General features: G+C 37.4%; 1 protein-coding gene across 4 annotated transcripts in view; it reads left to right on the forward strand.

The window, feature by feature from the left end:
- SPAG9 (sperm associated antigen 9) overlaps nt 1-24244 on the forward strand; it is a 110991-nt gene that overhangs the window by 53795 nt on the left and 32952 nt on the right. For all 4 annotated transcript variants that reach the window (XM_053930493.2, XM_053930494.2, XM_053930495.1 and 1 more), the window contains 4 exons: nt 14154-14361; nt 14929-15028; nt 17209-17330; nt 24069-24126. In XM_053930493.2, the coding sequence (XP_053786468.1) occupies nt 14154-14361; nt 14929-15028; nt 17209-17330; nt 24069-24126 (488 nt within the window). The remainder of the gene's footprint in view (nt 1-14153; nt 14362-14928; nt 15029-17208; nt 17331-24068; nt 24127-24244) is intronic.

The raw sequence follows: 24244 nt of genomic DNA on the forward strand, positions 1-24244 counted from the left end.
AATGAAATGGTTTGGGTACATTTTAGTTGGTGAAACTGTCTTTTCTTTTTAATGAGCTCGTCCTGAAGAGTTTCAGTTTTTACTATTCTTTTTCAAGTTAATGATACTAATGACCAGAATTTCTATGTGATTTAGGCTACATACATGAATGTAGGGTGGGGTGACTAGTGAACCTAATTATGTTTTTTAGAATTGAAAATTACTGCCACCTGAAACCCCTGGTTCTCTCTTGGAAGCTTCACAATTCAGTAGAGCTTCACTTTTAAATTATTGGTTCCTTCCTCAAAACCTTTCATAAAGCAACATCCAAAATTTCATTGTTTCACTAAAAAGTCCTGGTGTTAATTCATCATAGATTATAATCTTGACCAAGAGCTTGTCATCGAATAAGTTATAAATATGATATATATGTGTACTATATATCATATAGTATATACTCTAGGAATGGAGACATACTAATAATTAGGGTTTTTAAGTATTAAAGTTGTATTTTATATCTTAGAGTGGAATACTTATATACTTAGAAAAGGAATGCTAATGTGACCTTGTTACATTATAAAATCTACTCTGTCATAAAACAAACAGGCCGCTACAGTGAATACAGATGAGTTATTTACATCTCGGTTCCTTCCCTGCTCTTTTTTTCTCCAAAGTACTTATCATAGTCTAACTATTTGAAGATAGCTTTTAGGATACTTCTAGAATACTAAGTTATTTACTTACTGACTTTGTTTCTCTCCTCTAAGAACATGAAATCCATGCAGGTTGTTTACTGCTGTATTAGCCCACAGTGGCCACTCAGAATATGTTTGTCAAATGAATGATTTGTTTTAGATGCTAAGAAGACTCTTTCAGGATGATATAAATGGCCCGTCTCCCAGCTCTCGAAGGTGGAGGTACTCAGAGTCATTCTGTTGGCCTCTGAAATGGGCGCGGAGCACTAAGCAGTCAGTCAGTACCTGGTAGCTTTCCTTCTCCTGAGGACTATTTTTGACAGTAGGACTGACCTCGCCTTTTCTCTCTTCTCTTTTGCTGTCGCTCATTTTATTAGAAGTCAGTCATGCAGCTGCTCAGTATCAGTCCACAGCGAAGCCACCAGGAAACTCTCTTTCTGTACTGCTACAGCCACACGGGCTTTTTTAGCTTGTCTGTAGGTTTAACAGATCTAAAACACCTGTCCCTCGGTCACCTACTTGCTGTGTCCCTTTCCCTAAGCAAAATTAAGTAGGAGGGATACTTTTAGTACATCAAAAATGTATACCATATGGTAACAGTATTTTATTTTATTTTTACTTATATATTTTTAAAAAGATTTTATTCATTTCCAAAGGGAGGGAGAAAGAGAGGGAGAGAAACATCAATGTGTGGCAGCCTCTCACGTGTCCCCCTACCGGGGACCAGGCCCACCACCCAGGCATGTGCCCTGACTGGGAATCAACCAGCGACCCTTTGGTTCGCAGGCCAGTGCTTAATCCACTGAGCCACAGCAGTCAAGGCTAACAATATTTTAATTACTATACAAAAGGCACCTTAAGAGAAGAGTATTATAATTCTTTTGTTATTTAATCCAGTGACAGGTTGTGACAGAACTTTACTGGCAATTTATAAACTGATTAACAGACTATTAATATGGACTTAATCATGGGTGTTTTTTTGTGTGTCCTCCCAGAGCTACTAAGGCAGGTCCTCCCTGGAGAGTTTTTAAAATAAAATCTTGTCTCACTCTACTCTGAATATGGAGCCACTAAATGAGATAATGATAAAGGCTCAACAGATAGGATTTCCAGGAACAGAGTTTGACATTATAAAATGTCAAAAGTCTAGTTTGTAAAGTAGGTCTAATCATTAGGCCATGTTATATTGTTTACCCAAGGCCTTGCTATTAACCAGATGTCTTTGCTAACTTTATGAAAGGCTGGACGTCTGTTGGAGTTACTTGGGGGCTGCATCACATGTACCCCCTGGTCTCGGTTTCTGTGCGTGACAGGAACTGGACCAGACTATAATAGTTTACAACTTCCATTTGAGAACTTTAGGGATGACTGGCTATATTTAGAGCATGCTTTGCCTTCGTTATGAAAAAAATTGAAGGTGAGCATTATAATTAACATTAATTTTACTAGCACAGTTTTTTCTGTGAACTCAGGTTAAGATGAAAATGTTCTGTGAGAAAACCGCGCGATGGGTTATAACCAAGGAAAGTAGGACACTCTGTGGTGGGAGAGTGGCAGTCAGGGCATTGGCTAGTGGCGGGCAAGTCACGGGCCTTCTCTGTTGCCGTATGGCAGATTTCTCATCGCCAGAGATTGGTAGTCAGTAAGGTTGTATCTTCAGGTGTTGGAAAATCTGCCAGGAATAACGTACCTAGGAAAATGTCCACATTGTCCTTAAAAAGAAGCATTTCTGCATCCTATTCCTTCATTTATCATATTTTTGTGGGGGAGATTAACAAACAAGTAAATAATTGAAATAACAATTTCAGGTATTATTATGGACTATTAAAAGAAAGCGAGATAAGGGGATAGAGAGTAATTAGTAGGGAGGGGCGCGTATTTTAGGTTTGTGAGGGGTGTGTACATCCATGGAAAGGTCTGGAGGAATGAGTGTTTCAGGGTGATCAAATAGTACCTGTAACGGCTCTGAGGTGGGGACAGACTGGCATGTTTGAGGAACGTTTTTTTTATATCTTTACCCCACTCCTGAGACTTTCAGTCCTACCTGTTGTACCGCCATCCATTTTTTCAGGGTTCCCCAGAATATCCATCTTGACGAATCTAATGGAAAACTGTCAGTCCTTACCCTACACTGTAGCAGCGTTTGACACATTTGAGTACTCTGAAGTGCTTTTTCTTTTTCTTTTTTTTTTTTGAAGGTTTTATTTATTTATTTTTACAGAGAGAGGAAGGGAAGGAGAAAAGGAGAGAAACATTAGTGTATGGTTGCCTCTTGCACATTCCATACTGGGGACCTGGCCCACAACACAGGCATGTGCCCTGACTGAGAATTGAACCCGTGACCCTTTGGTTCACAGTCTGGTGCTCAATCCACTGAGCCACACCAGCCAGGGTGAAATGCTTTTTTTTTGCTCCTGGGACACAACTGTTTCTTACTTATTTGCTTCGCAGCTCCTTCTCCACTGCTGCTTTTAGACCTCTTAATGTTGCAGTTCACAGGCCTTAAAGCTCAACCTTCCTCTCTACTTAATCTGGGTCACTCAAGTTCCATGTCTGCAGATGCCACCTATCGATCCGATGTTTACAAATTTGAATCTCCGGCCATGGCCCCTTCCCCTGAACTCCAGACCTCGGAATCCAATTGCTTTTCTTTATAGCTTTCCCACGTACATACTTGTATCCTGCTTAGGTTACCACCAGTAAAGAAATAACCCTCTTTCAGGGCCATTCTGAATGCCTCTCCTGATACCCTGTTGATGGTCTTCAAGTCTAGGTTAGAGGTCAGCTCAAGGGAGAAAGCAGAGGAGGTTTTTATTGCATCATTAACAGAAATTTTTTGCTGGGGGCTTCTAGTGAAATTGGTAAAAAGCAGCTTCTTAATGCTAAATGACCAAAACTGTACTGTAAAAAATGTATTATAAAAGTTAAGGCTAGGGATGGGCAAAAATGTTAAGGTAGGGTTGTTCATTCAATTGAACAAGCTAAAAATATAAAAGGAATGGGAGAACAAAAGGCCAAGAATAACCCATGACAGTCCTGAAGAAGAGTAAGAGCTTGGCCCCCTAGACATCATGACGTACTATAAAACTGTAATTACTAAGATGGTGTAGTATTGCATTAGCTGCCCTTCCTCTGTTACTTCTGCACATTTCAGTCCTAAAGCTACTAGGAAGGGCAAAGCAAGTTACGTGTTCACAGGGTGCGGTGGGGGTAAGTGTTGAAACCCAAGCAAGGTTAGGAAGGAGGGTACCTATGTGGGCATAGCCTGCTGTAGAGTCAGGGCCCCAGTGGTAGGAGGGACATCCCTGCAGAGGGACAGCCTGGCTTGGAGGAGTGTCAGACGATCCTGAACACAGTGATGAGGATCTCCCCAAGGAAAGGCCCTAGGCATAGGGTGTCAGTCTGAGGAGGTGAGGAAGCCTGATGCTTCCTTACGCAGCATCCTGGGGTGTGGGCGGGGGTGGCGTAGAATGGAGAGGAGGCAGAAGATGTATAGGGAGAGAGAAGGGCATTGGCAGGGTTGGGGGTTTTGTAGTGGCAGCGAGGCAAAGCCACAAGGGGCAGCACCCCTGAAAGCCAGGGGACGATGGAATTTTAGAACGGAAGGGGTGGTTAGCAGAGTCAGCTGTGTGAAGTCAAGTAGGATGAGGACTGAATTTGTAGGTGTGGCTTTGGCTTGCAGGGTCAGTAACAAGATTGGATGTGAATTATGAAAGAAGGAAATAGAAAGGGTCGATTACTGAAGAAAGGTGCTAGTGGCGGGAGAGAAAAAGGATAACTTAAGTTGGCAGGGTGGAGGGAAAAGTACTCTGAGAATGGGAGAGACTGGGTAGTGTGTAGCCTTAGAAGAAGAATCCAGCAGAGAAATTTAAAACAAGGGCGTGAGGGAAAGTGATACGTCAGAATAAATAGTAGAGGAAGGGCAGGGGGAGGGGATCACATATCCCAGCTGTATTGAAATCTGCTGTATTGATGGAACACCTCAGCTTTTCCTAGTCTTTTGCTGTAGCCCACAATGCTGCAGTAGATAACTGTGTGTGTAAGTTCATACCTGCATTTATAATTCCCATAGGTGAGATGACTGGGTAAAAGCGTGCATTTAAGATTTTGATAGATATTGCCAGATCACCTGCCAGAGGGATCGTACTTTCACTGGCAATGCTGTATAAATTCTTTATTGCTTTATAACTTTAGAGTTCACATATCCCTCCTTTACGCCCAACTATGGAAAGAGAGAGAAAATATTTTGACATATATCTTACATATAAAATGTTTCTGCTTTCTCTAGACTTTTGTTGGTATCAATTTGGCAATGATTTCACGGGCTTCATCCAGTTTTACATACACACACGTGCGTCTATATACCTCTACATACATATGTTCCCACACATGCCTGAAGACAAGTGTGTGAGTGTATGCATGTGTGTATGTGCTCCAGAAGAGTCTCCCGGGGTTGTTAGTAGAATGTGACTTTTAGAACTGAAAAAGAACAATTGTAACTAAAAAAACATGTATTGGTACCTACTCATGAAAATTTTTCAAGAGTTCTTTTAAAACTCTGTGACTTGACATACTTTAATAGAACTATTGTGAGAAACTCTGGGGTCTAGTGTATAAAGCCAGGAGTCACTGGGTGCTGCGTTCTTCAGGGGATGTGCTTTGCATGCAGAACAGGAACTGCCTGAACAGAGCCAGGGCAGCATTCTTGTTCAGAAGAATTTCTCCTCCTCCTCCATTTGTGGTTCAGTTCTTAAATTGTTCCTGTTTTTTAGTTATCCCAAACTTGAATCTCTACAGTAGTTGAACATTATTCCTTTATCTTTTGTGATTAAAGATTTCTCTTATAAAATGCATGTGTCATTTTAAGTTCTCAAACAGTGAAAGCTCCGAGTTTTTTAAAAAAAATTTGTTTTGAATATTTTAGACTTAGAGAAAAATTGTAGAAATAGTGCAGTTCCCATCTATCCATCACCCAGCATCCACCAATGTTAACTAACCATTGTACACTTATCCAAGCTAAGAAATTACCATTGGTGCAGTGCCGTTAGCTAAACCACACACTTGATTTGGCTTTTGTGAGTTTTCCCACTGCTGTCCTTGTATGTCCCAGGATCTGACATTTGTTGCTTAAATTATTCTGGCTTTGGACATTGGGAGCTCTTTTCAGGGTGACTCCTGAACCCTTTTGACATGCCTCATCCTTTTTTTTTTTTTAGTCCATCTGTCCATCCTTTAAAATAAAATTTTAAGAAAACTGCTTTGCATTGTTTCCTCTTTCTCTTCTAATGTGTGACATTCCTTCAGCCTTTCATGACCTTCAGGCTTGCGGGGCACTGTAAGTTATATTGCAGAATCTCTCAATGTGGGCTTCTCTGATTTCTTATGATGAAATTGGGTTTATAGATTTTTGGCAAGAATACTGCAAAATGCAGTAAGCCTTAGGGGTGATGTTCACCTCGATCACTTAGTTTAGCTGGAGCATGTTGGATCCTCCATTGTAAAGTTACTATTTTTCCCTTTATAATTAATATATACTCATGGTGGATATACTTTAGGACTGTGCAAATACCTGTTTTCAAACTTTCATCCACTGATGTTAGTACCCATCAGCGGATCTTGTCTACAGTTATACTGTGGTATGGCAGTGTTTATTTTCTGTTTTCATAATCCTCTACATTTATTAACTCAAGTTCTTCTGTAAGGCAGATTTGTCCTTTCTCTTTCCTTCCTTCCCTCCCTCACATTTTTTGCTCACATTTATCTTTATTTGATAACCTCAGAAACCAAACACACCTCCCTTCCTTCCTGCTTGTACTCATGGACATTTATTTTACTATGTAGGTTGTCTAATTCTGTCATTTATTTTGTTGCTGAAATTGTTCCAGCTTTGGACACTGGGAGCCCTTTCAGGTTGACTCCTGTACCCTTTTGACATGCCCCATCCTTTAGTATTGAGAACTCCCTCCCCACCCCAGCCTCCCCTTCTTTCCTTTGTTCCTTCCTTCCTTCCTGAGATGCTCCACGCTGTTGTGTGTTTTCCCTGCCCCAGCCCCACAATCAACTACTTCTCAAAACAGCCCTTGTTCTTTTTAGTGGAGGATGATATGTGGGAAAAATGATCTAGGCACCAAGTGTGCTTGTTGTTTGGAATGTGATTACTTCTAGGCCCTTTCTTTGATGCTTTAGTTGTGTTTTCTCATTTGTTAATACTATACAGTACCTCCTTTTGCATTTTGTTATCAGTGTCTACAGTAGGGTAAAATAGAAATCAAATTTTAAGGAAAATGAATTATGTATTGTAATATTTCATGTTGCTTTTGCTTTTGACAGGGTAAGGAATTTCTTCTGTAACATCAATTTTTATTTATAAACTTTTTTGCTCACATTTATCTTTATTTGATAACTTCAGAAACCAAACACAGCTGACTGTTGGAGTTTGAAGGGAAAAAGGGGTGAAGATTTGCTCCTTTAATCTTTTTGTAATTTTTCCCTATTCATTCATTTCATTTTGTTGAGGTATAATGACAAATAAAATTACAAATATGTACTTTCTCCCCCTTTAAGATCTTGCTTGGAGAAGAGGAGATGGAATTAGTTCTTTCTTAGTGGGTGTTTATAAATGAGTTGTTCTCTTTGGCATATTTATTAGGTTGTATGTTGACAAAGATGCTATTGTATGTTGAGAATGAAAATTGGTAAACCTAAACAACACTATTTGCATATGATGGTGTTTAAAACTTATATGTTGATGTGACTTCTTTTGAAGTAATTGGCATATAAGCTTATTGACATTGAATGTTTAAACAAGCTTTTAAATAGGAAAAATAACTTTGAATATTTCCTGTTGAAGAAAAATGACCTTGCTTTTTGCATTAAAAAAATATTTGTTGATACCCATTGTGTCAGGCACAGTGCCAGATACTAGAAATGCTGTTAAGGTCATCATAGTCCAGATATTTTATAAACAGGCTTAAGAATTTTTTAAAAGTTATATTAACATAGTTTCACAATTTTAAATAGTACGAAAGGATCTAAAGTAAAACTGTTAAGTTTCCCCAGCCCTAAATTACACTCTCCCCAATCACTGGTGCATCTTTGAGACCTTTCTCTTTATGTATGTACCAAGACGATACATATTAATAATGTCTTTGGAAGACAAATGGGTTTATTCTTAATGCATTTTTCTGTAGCTTGCTTTTTGTTTTTCATGTAAAAACGTAGGTTCATAATGTTTTCATTTTTATAGAGAGCCACCCATTTTTTTTAACCTAACTTTTGATTAAATGAATAGCTGAGAATGGTTAAACATGATGAGAATCCAAAATTAAAGGTCATGTAAAGACACAGTAAGGGAGAGGCAGTCCAGTCTCTGTAAAGTAAGTAATGTCTTGCTAATCTCTATATATATTTTCAGAGAATTATCAGAGAGCTAGCAGATGTATTTTAGGCTTTCAACAAGACTTTGATAAATTTCCAGACCAGGAATATTTAAAACTTGAAGGGCTTTGGTGTCATAAAGGGTACGTATACAAATAGAAATAAAGAATATGCATAAATAGATGTTTTGTAAAAAAGAATTTGAATCTTGGTCACCCTTTGATTATTTGTGTTTGTCTAAGAGTTTCAGAAATGATGTGAGGGGGGAAAGGACGGTGCAATAAAACATTTCCATGTATAAAGTGGAATATTTATTATATGCTATTATTTATATATTATGTGCTGCTGAAGTGAACACTAAACTAGAATACTTAGTATGTTAAATAATCAAGATGATTAGAATAAATTTCAGGAAGATGTCATAGAGTTGTCTGAATAGTAAAAAGGGTTAGGTGATGCGCTGCTTACTGATAAAATGTAAGGTAAGACATGATTGACGTGGTGACTTCTGAACCATGATACTGCTTAAACTAGAGGCTTAAAGAAAGTGATTTTAAGTAAAGATAAAAAGAAAAAAACCAACCCAACCCCTCATTTTAACATAGTAGTAGATAATAGATGGATCTTGTCATCTTAACATAGTATAAGGCAAAGATACTTCGAAATATACTAACATTTAGAAAATACATGATATTTTTCTCTTATAATCTTTACCTCTTACCAGATCAGGAGTAGTCTTGAATCTCTGAAGGCTGGAGAACAGGAAGTGAGAATGATGTTTCAAAGCATTTTGCAAAAAGTAAATGAAAGTGATTGACCATTGGCTATTCATCAACTGGTATCTCAAGACATCAAGTGTTCAGTCTGGAATAACATCATTGCAGTGGTTGCCAGGGCTCTCCTGTAATCTGTAATTTACTCCTCTGAAGTCAGCTTTTTCAAATAGGGGAGAGAAAATAGAGTAAGTCATGTGGAAGGGCAGCCTATTTACGTTTATACCGGTCCAGGTAAGAAAACTGGTATACTTTGCACAAGTATCTTCCTCAGGACAGCATGTACATTCTTTGTGTGTGTCCTGGAGACAGCCCAGTGTCATTTTACCACGGCTGCCTTCCTGCTTGGCCAGGTTTCTTTGGCCTCAGTCAGGGCACCTTCAGCTTCATACTGCAAACACCTGTGGAGAGCCTGCTTCATCACAGGCTTGGCGTGCTGGGTGCTTGGGAGAGAAAGACAAAAAGGTAGCTCCAGGTCCACTAAAGCCTGTCAGCAGGCAGGTCTGTGACAGTGACAATACTGGGAATTAAGATCTCAGATGCTCCCCAGATTTTTCTCCTTTTTAAGGCTGAATAATATTCCACTGTATGTATATAAAACATTTTGTTTATTCATTCATCTGTCACTGGATACTTGGCTTGCTTCTACCTTTTAGCTATTGTGAATAGTGCTGCTCTGAACATGGGTGTGGTGATATCTCATTGTGGTTTTGATTTACGTTTTTCTGATGATTAGTCACATTGAGCATCTTTTCATACACGTGTAGCCTTTTTGTATGTAACCTATTTTTTTATTTTAAATATTTTCTTTTTCTTTGAGAGGGGAAGGGAGGGATAAAGAAAGGGAGAGAAACATCAGTGTGTGGTTGCCTCTCATGCACCCTGCACTGGGGACCTGGCCTGCAACCCAGGCATATGCCCTGACTGGGAATGGAACGGGCCACCCTTTGGTTCTCAGGCTGGCATTCAATCTACTGAACCACAGCCACCTGGGCCCACGCCTATTTTTTTAATGTACAAGTTAAACATGCGTAGGATTGCCATTCCTTTGTAGTTAAGCACTGGAATTCCAAATCCGGTCCCTGCTTCTTTCGGACATTCTCCAGTGACATGCACAGCCTACAATTACTTTAAAGACTGCAGAGGGGGATGTGGTTATAAAATAAGTACATTTATCAGAGATCTGACAACCTTGTAAATATACATGTTTGACACCCACATGTGCCATTGAAGAGGATATCTTAATGACATCAGGCAGTAGGAGTGGATAGGCCAGTGGCCTTCAGAAAAGTTAAATGGCATTTCTGGTTAAGACTATTATCCAAAACAATACAACCTGGCATATGACCGGCATAAAATAAGAATTGGAGGTTTCCAATTCCAGAAGTCACTGAATAAATGTAAAATAATAGCATGTAACTCCCCTATAACTTTATATTGAAAAGTTCATATAAATGCTTCTAGTTTCCACTTAGGTCCTAGTAAGAATTTTCCCTCATTTTGCACATGGGCTTACTGTTGACTAAAAGTGACACATATATATATTTAATCTTTTAACAGGTTAATATTTAGGCTTGTCTTTGTCCATTCTGTCTTTAGTTGGAGACTGAATTTCATAATTCCTTCCACAGGAGATACAATATAAGAATATCGCACCCCTGGCCAGGCACTGTAGCACAGACTTCCCATTTTAGTGCTGTCCTTCTAATTTTAGAAGCTGCCTGGCTGACCAAGGAGAAATAGATCTTTTGAAAACTGTCCCCTAAAGCGCCAAGTTTTTCCCTCTTTAGCTATTATGCTTTGTCCCTGGGATCCACTTGTCAGAAGTAGAGCCCACGCAGTGAGCTATTTTAATGAGTGAAAATATTTTTATGTGAAAGAAGTATAAAAGGGAAGTAAGCTTCAGAAAAATAAATTTCATGTTATTTGGATAGTGCAGAATAAATATAAAACATTATATTCTCCTAAACATATCCTAATTTACCGCTTCCTTGTAACCTTAAACCTTGGGATTTTTTTCCTGTTCTAGATTCATAGTCACAATCTTTTTCCTGTTTTAGGTTCAGCTCAGTCCTGGTTAAATTCATACTTGCAGATCCTCAAAAAGACCTGGGGAGGAGGGCTTTGCCACACTGTTTATATTGTGAAGTCTAATTGCTAAGTGGTTTTTTTTTAAAAGATTTTATTTATTTAATTTTAGAGAGAGGGGAAGAAAGGGAGGCAGGGAGAGAATCATCAATGCTTGGTTGCTTCTCACGTGCCCCCTACTGGGGACCTGGCCCACAACCCAGGCATGTGCCCTGAATGGGAATCGAACCAATGACCCCTTGCTTCACAGGCCTGCACTCAGCCCACTGAGCCACACCAGCCAAGGTGCTCAATCATTTTTCTAAATGGTAAAAATAACTAGACCTTGGCGTGAAAGTGATGAGGAACTAATTTTCTTAAATTAATTATTTTTCAAATAGCTTTAAACCCATATTATTTTCTCAGTGTAGACGAACTTCATGTTCTCTAGGACTTTCTGAATCCACAGTCTAGATGGGTTTAATTGTTGTTCATTAACACTCTTCATCAAGAAGGTGGACTGTTTATTTTGTATTAACTTTCAAATGTTATATATATGTATATATATTTCTAATCTTCACCTGAGGACATGCTTATTGATTTTGGAGAAAAAGAGGGAGAAAAAAATCTGTGTGAAAGAGAAATATCAATCAGTTTTCCTCTAGTACGTGCCCTGATCAGGGACTGAAACCACAAACCCAGGCATGTGCCCTGACCAGGATTCGAACCCCCGACCTTTTTGTTTACAGGACGATGCTCCAACTGAGCCACACCAGTCAGGGCTGTATTTTATATTTTAAGCTGTCAAAGAGTGGGAATCGTGTGTATGGTAACATGGATATGAATGAACCACGCTGTTAGATTAGCCAAAATAATACCACTTTTATTTTTTTAATAGAATACACATTCAAGCAAAGACCAAGAGAGTGATACTCAGGGTGGCTTCTAGTTGTCTTCACTGTAAATAAGCCTCTTTGGCTCCAGAAATATTACTGTCATGTTTTTCTGACACAACTCCAAGCAAGCTGATTTGCTTGATCAGTAAATTTTTATCAGATGCTACATTAGGTACTAGTCACCAGGTCAAGGAAATAGCAATTTTCTCTTGTAATTTTAAGGGGGGGGGGGGGTGATAGAGAATTGAACTACTTATTTCTTTGGTTTGTCTTCTCTTCCTATTGGAAATCAGCTCAGTATTGTACATACACAGAAGAAAATAGTTGGCTGTACGATTTGGCTAACATTAGCATATGGTTAGTATTGCACTTTAGACACATAAATGAAGTTATCTTGAACACGGGCAATAATGAGTGGATAGCTTTTCATTCATATATAGTATGCATTGTTTTCTTTTTCTAAAAACTTTCAAGGCAAAAGGTAATTTCATCTAGTTACACTAATTCAAGTTTATTTAGAACCTATTTACTATTTCCTTATAAAAGTAACACATGTGTATTAAAAAGTTTGGAAACAGAAAAGTATTATAAGCAGTAAAGAATTTTTACTGTCTAATCACTTTATATACTTAAAATTTTTTGAGACCTTATTATATAAAGATTTATATTCCAATTTTGATAATTTTTTCTATTTGAAAAATACATAAATGCTAACAAGGGCAAAGGAAATGCAAAAATCACTTATCCCACTACCCAGTGGTTCTATTAAAATTGTCGGGTATGTCCTAACAGAATTTTTTCTAGCATCTATTTTTTTAATTGATCATACTGTACAAACCTTTTAATCCCCCATCTCTTTGTAAAATATTTTGAGTATTTCCCACCTCAGTAATATTCTTCTGCAACATAGGGCTTTTTTTTTTTTTTTTTCGTTTTAAGAAATTACTTATTTTTAGAGAAAGGGGAAGGAAGGGAGAAAGAGAGGGAAAGAAATATCCATTGGTTATTGCCTCTTATGCATGCCTGAGCGGGGACCGAACCAGCAATCCAGGCGTGTGCCCTGATCAGAAATCAAACACACGACCTTTTGCTTTGCACAACGATGCCCAACCAGCTGTGCCACAGTTTTTAATTGCTGCACTATATTTCTGTTGTGTGGATGTACTGTAATTTCCTTAACTCCCTATTTTGGAGCATTTAAGTGGTTTCCCCCTTTTTTTGTTTGTTTGTTTTTGCTGTTACAAATGACAATGTGCATGCATCCTGGTTATTTTTTAAAATACGCATTTCTTCCAGTTTAACATACAAGCATTTTTCCTGTGTCACTGAAAATTCATTTTAAGTATGTATTATATGCTAATGTGGATAAATCAGTTTATTTTTCTTTTGATGGATTCAGACTCACATTTGTTTTTGGTAAATTGATCAATATCTGTCATGGATATCAGGTTCTTAAAATGATCATGAGCAACAACAAAATAATCATTAGCCAACCAACTACTGTTCAAGTCCAAGAACAATAGAAACTGTCAAATACTGAGAATAGCAAGGACTTATAGTAGGATGAAGGTCTGAAATACTTGAATATGGTTTTACCCATGTGTAAAAGCTCAAGCCCACCAGGAAAGCTAAAGTATTCAAGACTTAATGATAACTCCATGCTGGGAGCAGCATTCACATTCTGTGACTGTCTACATTTCTCATTGTTTAAATACAAAAACAACCCCCCCACCCCCAAAACCTGGGAGTGGAATTGTGGCCCTGAGACTTTGAAGGGAAGGGATAGAGAGCTCTCTATTAGCACAGTAAATATAATTCCTTTTGCATAACCTATGTTCTAATCTGGCAATTGATTTTATATTTGTCCAGCCCATCTTGGTGGTGGAATCTGTGCTACATCAAAATGAATGATAGTAAATTAATATCGAGAGAAGATAATAGAGATGAAAACATTCTAATGTTTATAAAACTGAGTTTGGGTGATGAAGTTAAGTCCTCCAAGTGTGGTTGTGTTCCTGTGTTTGCTATCCATCATAGCACATAACAGCTATGTCCACTACAGCATGTCTTTTTCTGAGACGTTTTATCAGTGACTCTTTTTTTTAAATTTTATATTAAATTTATTGTCATTTACATTTTTATGATACAAAATCTATATATGGCACTGTGTGCCCACCACCCTAAAGTTAAACCATCTTCTGTCACCATATATTAGGCTCCCTCCACCCCATCCCTCACACAGTTACCCTTTATTACTGTATTTAATAGAATTTTCTCTCAGCAGGTTTATTTCTTTAGCCATTTTAAAAATGGTTTAGGATAAATTACTTATTTAAACATTTTTCTGTAATTATTTTTACTTGTAGGATGAGCTTTCTGATGTTAGCCAAGGAGGATCTAAAGCTACCACTCCAGCATCAACAGCTGCTTCAGATGTGGCAGCACTTCCTACTGATACTCCCTTAAAGGAAGATACTGAAGGATTTGTGAAGGCTGCAGACACACCAAATAAGTCGGAGATAAGCAAGCATATTGAAGTACAGGTAGCCCAGGAAACTAGAAATGTATCAACAGGTACGTAATCCTAGTTCTTTATTTATTAACAAAGTATTCGATAAATCCAGATGATATGGGTATGAGAAAATTCATCATTGGGTTGTCGGTGCTTTGGATCTATAAAATAAATAAATAATTCATTGTGCTCAATTATAAATAAGCTTAAAGAGGTGATGATTGAATAAAGTTTTGGAGAGAAAAATCTTGGGGGCTGGAAGGTTGGAGAGCCTGAAAGGTAGGAGGGTACTGTTTTTCTGCCCCCGCCTCAGATCGTTAGTCTTTGTCTTCAGTTTCTCTGTATTCCACCCCTTAAATAGGAATGAAAACAGAGTTCTAGCCTGGGATACACTACACTCTGTCCCAAGAAATACAATGAAGAATTCTGATTATTTATTAGTTTCTGATATTAACTGTTAATTGACTATATAACATATTGTTTTACACTGTGTTCCCTAGAATCCACTCTTCAAAAAAATTTTTTTTATGATCAAATGATGTGTTTGCAACCATAGAAGCAACAGAATTTTCATGTTAGGGATAGTATGAAATGTACTCGTTATTTATGTCATCTTGTCCTTTCATAAGGCTCTGTGGAAAATGAAGAGAAGTCAGAAGTTCAAGCGATCATTGAATCCACTCCCGAGCTGGACATGGACAGAGATCTCAGTGGATATAAAGGCTCAAGGTGCTGCAAATGTCAGATTAAGACATTTTATTCTTCTTTTTCCTCTCACAGAAGTATACTATTGTTCTCTGGTCTCTGACCGGACACAGTGCATTTAAATAAATGTCTTGTGGAAGAATGTTGGTATTTCTACTTTTGAAACTGGACTTGCACATGGTTTAAATGTTTTATGAGATGTTGCCTTTGCAGACTCAGGTATTAGGAGCATGCGGAAGAACAGGGAAAAACAACAGCCAAAGGATACCCCATACATTCCGGAACGTCAGGAAACGTAGAAGCAGCAGGGGGGGGGATTAACGGTTTGAGCAATGTACTCCCTTCGGAAGTGTGATGGTCTTACTATTGGGAGAAATGCACCTCAGATTACGTGGGGAGGATGTCTTGTGGTGGGAAGAAAATGGGTATACGTCATCTTAATCAAGGTCATCTGAAATAGACTGATGTTCAAGGATGTCAAATAGGGGCTACTGCCTTTTAATTTATTCTATAAATTTTATCCTTTAATTAATAATGACCATTAAAAATGCATGTTCTTTATTGATCACTGCTAAATATTGTGCAGTATGCAGTTGTGGTTGAAAGCATGAGCCTAGGGTAAGACTGTGTGGGTTGAAATCCTGCATTGGATTTGGATCTGATTTGTAAGTTTTCTCATTCATAAAAGGAGTTTATAATAATACCTCAGATAGTTGTGAGAAGTGAATGAATCAATATATGTTCAATCACTGGCAAAGTGCCCAGTTCAATAAATGTTAGCTAATATTATCATCATTTTACATAATTCATTGTCTGATGCTCTGTGTCTGTTTTGTTCCCGCTTAATGACTTATTCTCCATTTCCTGTCTGGAATATTTAAGCCTGGCTTCCGTTAGTCAGGGAGCTGTGCTGCGAGGAGGGAGGTCTGAGTCTTCTAGCGAATTGGACCGAGGCCTCATACTGCTTCCTCTGTCGTTTTCTCCCCATCCTTCTGTGTTGTGTTCCCCCTTGCACGCTCCTCTCTGCAGATTGCTGGTTCCCTCGTTCCTGGGCCTTGCAGAGATTTTGGCGGTTTACTGACATCCTCCCTAAACCCTACTGGCTTGGGTGTCAGTTTTCTCTTGTCTGTTAAATCAGGTTCTACTCTTTGCCCCTCTGTTTTCCATCTTACAGAATTTTGTTCACATTTCATCTGCTCTAGTTTCTTTTTCTATTCCCTATGTCCTGTGGGGCCTTTTTAATTCCTTTACTGTGACTTCAGTTCAATTCTGAATTACTAGGTGATAATGACTATATTTGGTTCACCATGTTTAATTGGAAATTTTGCATAGATTCTTTTCCATTACTGTAACATTAATGTACAAACATGCACACATCTTCCCGTTTCCCTCCTACAAACTCCTACAAAAAATGGGTTACATTATACATACTGTTTTCCTATTTAAAAAAAAAATAGCTTTATATAGTGGATTTCTTTAGTTTGTAAAGCTCTATTTTAATGGTTTTAACTTTATATATGTCCATAACTTATATCATCTGTGCCCTGGTAACTTGGGTTGCTATAATAGGTGTTGCAGTTATAAAAATGCTGCTGTGACCACCCGTCTTGTGACAGTGTTTTTATAGGATATTTTCTTGATGTGGAATTCTTGGCTCAGTGGGTGTGGGTATTTGCATTTAAAAGAAAACTAAAACAGCCATGCCGAATTATCACCAGGCAACATAGAACATAGTGGTTAAGATCATGGATTCTGAAGCCACACTGCCTGTGTTTGAATCCTGCCTCTTTCAGTCATTTGCTGGATGATTTTGGCAAATTTCTTAACCTCTTTAGTTTCCTCTCCTGTAAAACTGGTGTAATAGCAGTACCTATTTTGTAGAATAGGTGTGAGACTCACCAAGGTCATATATGTAAAGCAGTTGGAGATTGCCTGGGTCAGAACAGAGTAGTGCTGTTAGCAGCCATCCTGTTTGCTGGGATCTCACTGCAAAAGCATTGTTTTCTTCACTAGTTAGTTATCTCTGTGGAATTTAATGGGAATTTCTTAGGAAACCTTTGAGAAATCTTTTAAAGTCACATTTTGTATTACTTGTAAGTTATAGGTAAAAAAATTTCTATGTAACTTAGCCCATTGTATATTCATTAGCACTTAAAAGTCTTTGTAGTATTTATTGATTTGGTTTTGTTATTTTTGTTGCACAGCACTCCCACCAAAGGCATAGAGAACAAAGCTTTTGATCGCAACACGGAATCTCTGTTTGAAGAACTGTCTTCAGCTGGCTCAGGCCTAATCGGAGATGTGGATGAAGGAGCAGACTTATTAGGTATGATAGCTTATCTGAAAAAGTACCATACTGTTTTAAAAATAGATTTTTTTAATGATTTAATTGGAAATTCCTTTACAATGTCTGTAACTGCCAGTGGTGCAGTTATTGTACCTTTAGGTCATTAATAGGAATATATTCTTTGAGAACATGAAGGTTTTAAATGAAAGCATCTTTGCATATGGATATGCCTAAAATTGAATTGCACTTAAGTTCGCATTTCGAATTCATAGAACACAATTTATAGAATGCTTGCTGATTTTTGAGACAGTATTACACATAGGGAACGTGGTGTATGTGTGTGTAGATGTATAGACTTATGGATAGTTAGTTCCTGGCTCAAATAGGTTTCATTAAGTTTTGTTGACCTTGCCCTGGCCAGTGTGGCTCGGTTGTTTGGAATGTTGTCCCATAAACCGAAGGGTTGTGGTTTTGATTCCCAGTCAGGGCACATGCCTAGGTTGTGGGGTCGGCACTTGCAGGAGGCGACTAATACATGTCTGTCTCTTTGTCTCTGTCTCTCTTCCCACCCCACTGAATCCCCGCATCTCTTTCCCCTTGCCCCCCACCCTTTCCTTTCTCTCTGAAATAAAAAAAAGAAATTACGTTGACCTTAATTAAATGTGAAATTAGATACTTGGTTTTTCTCAGATTTCACTGAGTATTCCGTTTTAGCCTTATGGGAAATGTAAGAATTTTAGAATGTGTGGTGTTGAAGAACACGTTTGAAAAGAACAGTGTAGTGGCTCTTCTATTTATCTGGTGACCTTTGCCAGATAACTTAACCTCTCTGGGCCGTGGTTTCTTTGTGTATGAAAGGAAGAGATTGGGCTCTGTTTCAGGGGTTGGGCAAACTGTAGCTCAGAGGCCAAATCCAGTTTACCTCCCCTGTGTGTGAATAAAGTTTTATTGGAACAATGTCACACTCATTTGTTTATTGTCTATAGTTGCTTTTGCATTACAACAGAAGACTTAAGTAATCTGCAGCAGAGATCATATGGCTTAAAAAGGCTAAAATGTTCGCCATCTGACCTTGTGCAGAAAAAGTTTGCTAACTCGTATTCTAGATCATCTCTATAAAGGCCCTTTTCGACAGTAATTACTTGATTCTGACTCCTGTCAAATAGCTTTGGTGTGCCTGTTCTTATAACTTAAGACCTTACGGAAATTTAAAACCTTATAGTATTTTAAAAAGTCTATGCCTCTATGTTAATTACTGATAACCAGTTATGTCCTTGACAGTTTGAAGTATTCTTCTGAAGGAGACATAAGTTCTATATAAATAGAGCTTCTAGTCTACCTAGTAAGAGATTGAAAGTGTATAAATAAATGTGTTTTGTGTTAGACATGGACTCCCGTTGTGGAAGTCTAAGAGAGGTAAGACATTGGAATTGGGTGAGTTTGCATTTCTCAAGAAGGGCCAAAGGGTTAATTCATAAAGAATACTCACTTTTTACATTTAAATTTATGCTTTAACTTTATTTAATATTAAATTATGCATAAACAGTTCCTTTAAGATTTGATTGGTTTAAGAAACTGACTCCCTGGCAAAATTGAAGGGCAGATGTAAAAAATGCAGGAAGGGAGAATTTTTAAATGTTTAAATTTAGATTCAAATTTATACCTACTAAAATTCACTCTTTGGTGAGTATTTTGAGTTTGACAGTGCACAGAGTTGTATAACCACCACCAGAATCATATACATCACCCCAGAAATGTCCTTCATGCTGCCCCATTGAATTTCACCGGAATGAAGTACTTGTTAATGCAGTTTGTACACTCTGCTGCCTCACTGTCCAATATTGAGTAATCTAAATTTTTAATATGTTAGCCCAAACTTTTTTTTTTTGTAAAGAGTTAAGAAGTCACATAGTACTTAGAAATAATTGTGGTCTTTCAAATCAAGTATTTTCTGAAAGCTTTCATCTTTGCTTTCATCTTTAAGACAAAAGTTTAAACATAGTAAATAGGATAAAAGCAAAATTATGATACTGTGGTTTCCTTTCCACTCTGAAAATAAGGAATACACCATAAACTACTATCTTTTTTCTTTTGCAGATATTGATATATTTATTTCTAGAATGTTTCAAATTAGAAGATTTTAAAATATACCATAAGTGTAGCAACTTATGCCTACATGAATACTTTTGGTCAAAGCTAATAAATGGCATTTCCCAGGCACTTATTTGTTCATGGTTTCCCTTCTGTGCAGTTCAGTGACAGCCACTGAGTCTAATTCTCAGAAAGTGGAATGTAGCTGAACTAACAAAGTCGTGTCCCAAGTTGCAGTAATTGGCCTTGGGTTGATAAATAAGTACGTGACCCATTTCCATAACTCATTATTCGTTTCTCTATATTATTATAAAACTATTGTTTAAGGATATAAAATTTTTGTGATCCTTATTCATGTACTCAGTGCTTATATTTCTTTTTTCTGATTTTAATAATTTAAAAGAGGTGACCCCTCACAGTTTGACCTTTATCTTGATTGGTGTCTCACCCCTGACTTTCTTATTTCTGTTTATCCCTTTTTCCATTCACTTTAGTCACTTATTCCCCACGGCCACATTCTGGAACTTAGAAACCATACTTTCATGCATCCTCATGTTGGAATTTTCTTTCTCTTGATTATATTCTATGTTTTCTACTCCTCTGTCTTTCCTAACTTTTGTTATCATTTAAACATGTTCAGGTCTTTCTCATTTAAAAATAAAAATACTGCCCTGGTGTAGCTGACTGGTGTAGCTTAGTGGGTTGGGCATCATCCTGCAAACTGAAAGGTCACCAGTTGATTCCCAGTCAGGGCACATGTCTGGGTTGTGGGCCAGGTCCCCATTTGGGAGCATGTGACAGGCAACCGATTGATGTTTGTCTCTTATATTGATGTCTCTTTCCCTCTCTCTCTCCCTCCCTTCCTCTCTCTCAAAAATAAATAAATTAATTAATTAAGTTTAAAAAAAAACAAACTGCTCCCCTCTAGCTTCAGTAGTTACACACTCTATCACTCACTCTTCTCCCGTTTCTTGTCACACTTTTATGCAGCAATGCCAGTGAGGTGTCTGTTATGTGCTTGGTACAGCTCTAGATGCTGTGATACATCAGTGAGCAAAACAGGCCCTGGCTGGTATGGCTGAGTGGACTGAGCACCGGCCTACAAACCGAGGTCGCTGGTTCGATTCCCAGTCAGGGCACATGCCTGGGTTGTGGGCCAGGTCCCTGGTTGGGGGCACGTGAGAGGCAACCAATCGATGTATCTCTCACACATTGATGTTTCTCTACCTCTCTTTCTCCCTCCCTTCCCCCTCTATAAAAGTAAATATGTAAAATCTCTTTAAAAAGCAGTATTGACAGTTTCTTTAAAAAAAGAAAAGGCTTCTTAGGCGTGGCTGCTTTTAAATGGCAGGGTTTCGAAGCCCCACTTGCATCTTGGCCACGCGCAGTCTGAGCGAGCCTTCTACCCTACACTAGCCGTGCCTGAGACAGCCTTCTTGTGTGCTCTGTCCAACAGTTCCTTCTCGGTTATTTCACATGGCTTCTCAAACAGCATTTGCCCTTCAAACTGTCTTTGCCAGTTTTTGTGATACCAGACTTCCCTGCATTCTTTTCTGCCTCTGACTACTCCTTTCTAGAGGGTTTTGCAGGCTCCTCTCCTCTGCCCATCTTTCAGATACCGATGTTCCTGTCCCACGGCTGCTGCTTTGGGAGATCTTATTTGCTCTTGTTGTTTCTTGGCTTTCATGTCTAGTTGTTCCAAAGTTTTAATCTCCATCCAAGGTCTTTTTCTAGAGCCCCAGACCATCACTTTCAAACAGCCCATAGGCAGCTCTTAAGAAGGTTTCTAGAGCTTTATACTTGATATGTCTAAAATTCAGTTCACCATCATCTTTATTGTTCTGTCCCCTAAGGTTCTTCCTGTACCAACTTGTAGTAACTCCGTGAATGAATAACCTCACCATCCACTGTTTTTCATTCTGAATCTCTCCATTTTTCCTCACAACCAATCACAAAGAATTGTTTGCCCCCTTTCTTAAAAAAAAAAAAAAAAATACACACACACATATATCTGCCTCCATCTTGCCTCTGCTTAAGTACCCCATCCTCCTCTGGCGATCCTGTCTCCATCCGGAGTGAAGGCTTAGTTGTCCCTGAAATGTGTTTCCATAGCACTGCATTTTGTTCTTTATGCCACTCTTCATACTTTACTGTAACTTTTTATGTGTCCGGCTCCTTGAATAGACTGTAACTCGATGTGTGACCAAGACAACTGTGTCTTTTGCTCACTGTTGAGTCTTCAGTACACTGCCCAGCAGCTAAGTGAATGGATTCCTATGTGGTTCTACCAGTTGTGTTTCACCTCTAAGTCTGTGATTTTTCACCTTTTGGAGTTAAAACTCCTTTAACTCCAATTTTTTGTGAGTTAAAGAGAATTTGTGAGAGATCAATATACTTTTGGAAAAATGCCCATACAGAACTAGATAAAATTCTGCATACTTTCTCAAGAGATTAACAGATAATTCAGAAGCCCACCTATGGACCTAACTTGAGACTCAAAGCTAAAATCCAAATGAGGTATCTATGATTTTGAAAACTGTCGGGCAATTTTTTTACTTGTTTTAATAGTAAAGTTTCCAGGTATGTTAGACCTAAGTTTATGCTTCTTTGAAGTCTTGAATAGAAATGGGGCCACTTCAAGTTATGTTTTTCTTTTGGTTTTACAAGTTAGTGTTTATTGAATATTTTAAAGTGAAAACTTTGGACAATTCTTTTGATAGATTAAATTTATGAACTAGATTTTTAAGAGAATTTTCATTGGGAGCGTGTAAACTTTAGAAACTACATTATAGGATATGATTCCCATATACCTCAATTTTTCATATTTAAAATATTTATACTTTATTGTGTTTAGTTAATGGTTTCTGCACATCTTTTCAATTTTATTGTCTCCTCTCTCTCATTTTGAAATAAATGAGTGTAGATCTTGCTTTCTGAAAACGATCTAATTGAGATTCTCTTTCATTTTTCTCTTGGGCTGCTTACCCAGGAGAATATTCTGGTGTGTATGCTTTTAAATGCTTTAATATGCTGCTTTCTCAGCTAGGTGTTCTTGGCTGCTGTTCTCGTTTAATGCTTTCTCATCATTTTTTTTCTGCTTAGCTATTTTTTTGTGCCTTGCGTATATTCTCAGCTTTTATGCTTATCTCCCTGTATGCTTGAGAGTTTATAGCAAACATAGTCATTATTTAAACTTTTTAAAACAAATTTAAACTTTATTTCTTCTGAACCTATAGCTTTATCGAAAAGTTAACATTAGTGTTTAAAGCAAATATTTCAGCATATCTTGCCAAATTTTATTTTGGGATTGGAATATGGAAACTTTTTTAGTTTTTCTTTATTTTTGGTTTTGGAGAATACCTACAGAGATAATTAAATAAGCACTATTTCTAATATTTAATTCTTTATGGTAGAAGTATCCTGATCTTTGAGAATATTTTAGATAGTTATAATAAGGACAAAATATGAGTCCATATGTGAGAATTGAATTTTTAGCATTCCTATTTGAAATATTTGAAACATTTCAAATATTACCTTTATTAAAATAAGGGGATATGTTAACTCCTTTACATAGTCTTCTTTAGAAATATTTTCTTCCTGTTTAGCTGGTTATGAATACTACTTATTCCATTTATGTGATTTTCTAACATTAGCTAAGTGAGCTAAACTTATTATGGGTCTTAGTTTTGTTTTTCTGTGATTTCTTTGTTTTTGAGACTTTTTGAGATATATTTCCTAATGTGTTCTTTTATTTATTCTATTTCTTATGAGTAATAAGTTAAATAGCTTTCTTCTCCCTAAACATCACTACACTGGATCTTGCATTGAATGCTCTACCTGCCTACCTTAAGCGCTCATTAAATTGTTAAACACAATTCTATAAAGTGACAACTGAACATTATCATTTCAGATGTGACACTTTGAAGGAAACTTATTGATCTGGGGTTTTCAATCTCATTATATTCAATTTTATTATGCAAAAGAATTGGTAAAGCATGTTTTTAGGTGTAAGCTATCAGACCATCCTTATGAATGAAGGAAATTATTGTAGTATCTGTCTTATGCACATCATTATGCATTAAGTCATAGCATTGTGATTCCAGATGTTTTTCATATCATGCATAAAACGTTACAGATTAATGATCTATTTTCATGCTGTTTCTTACATAAAACATTTCTTGTTCTTTGTTTTTGCTTTACATGGAATGCATGGGCTTTAAGACCATAATTTCTTTGGTAAGGTTTCATCTGCATTGGGGTTTCGTCTTTCTCTGGTCCTGTTTCTGCCAGTTCTTTATGAATAAGGCCTACTTTTTAGGGAAAATCCTAAAATACCAGCCTGTGATTTGGAAATGATTTCTGATCCATATTAATGCTGTTCCTTCCCCCCCCCACAAATGCTGTTACATTTTAGAATATTTGGCAGAAAAGTCTTGATCCTTTTGAAATATTCTGAGAAAAGAGAGACTAACGGTTATAAGGCATTGGCTAACAAAATCTTTAGCTTTGTTTTGTGATGAAAACTATAATTTTATAATCTCAAGTAGTTACATCAAATGGAATTATAGACGAAATGAGATTACTAAAGGAGATACAATATAAAATAAAATTTACAACTATAGCTTATAAACTTCTAAAATTTTGATAAATTTATTTTCAAAGTTTTTATCCTTTTTCTTTTGCTAGGCATGGGTCGTGAAGTTGAGAATCTTATATTAGAAAATACACAACTGTTGGAAACCAAGTAAGTATATATAACATTTTAATAATGAAGAAAACATACTGAATTTTTTTCTTGTCCAAGTCACTGACACTTCTTCAATTCAACACAGCGCTAATGCAGTCTTACTACCCCACCTTTC

This window comes from Desmodus rotundus, chromosome 9, assembly GCF_022682495.2.
Source record: "Desmodus rotundus isolate HL8 chromosome 9, HLdesRot8A.1, whole genome shotgun sequence".
NCBI classification, from domain to species: domain Eukaryota; kingdom Metazoa; phylum Chordata; class Mammalia; order Chiroptera; family Phyllostomidae; genus Desmodus; species Desmodus rotundus.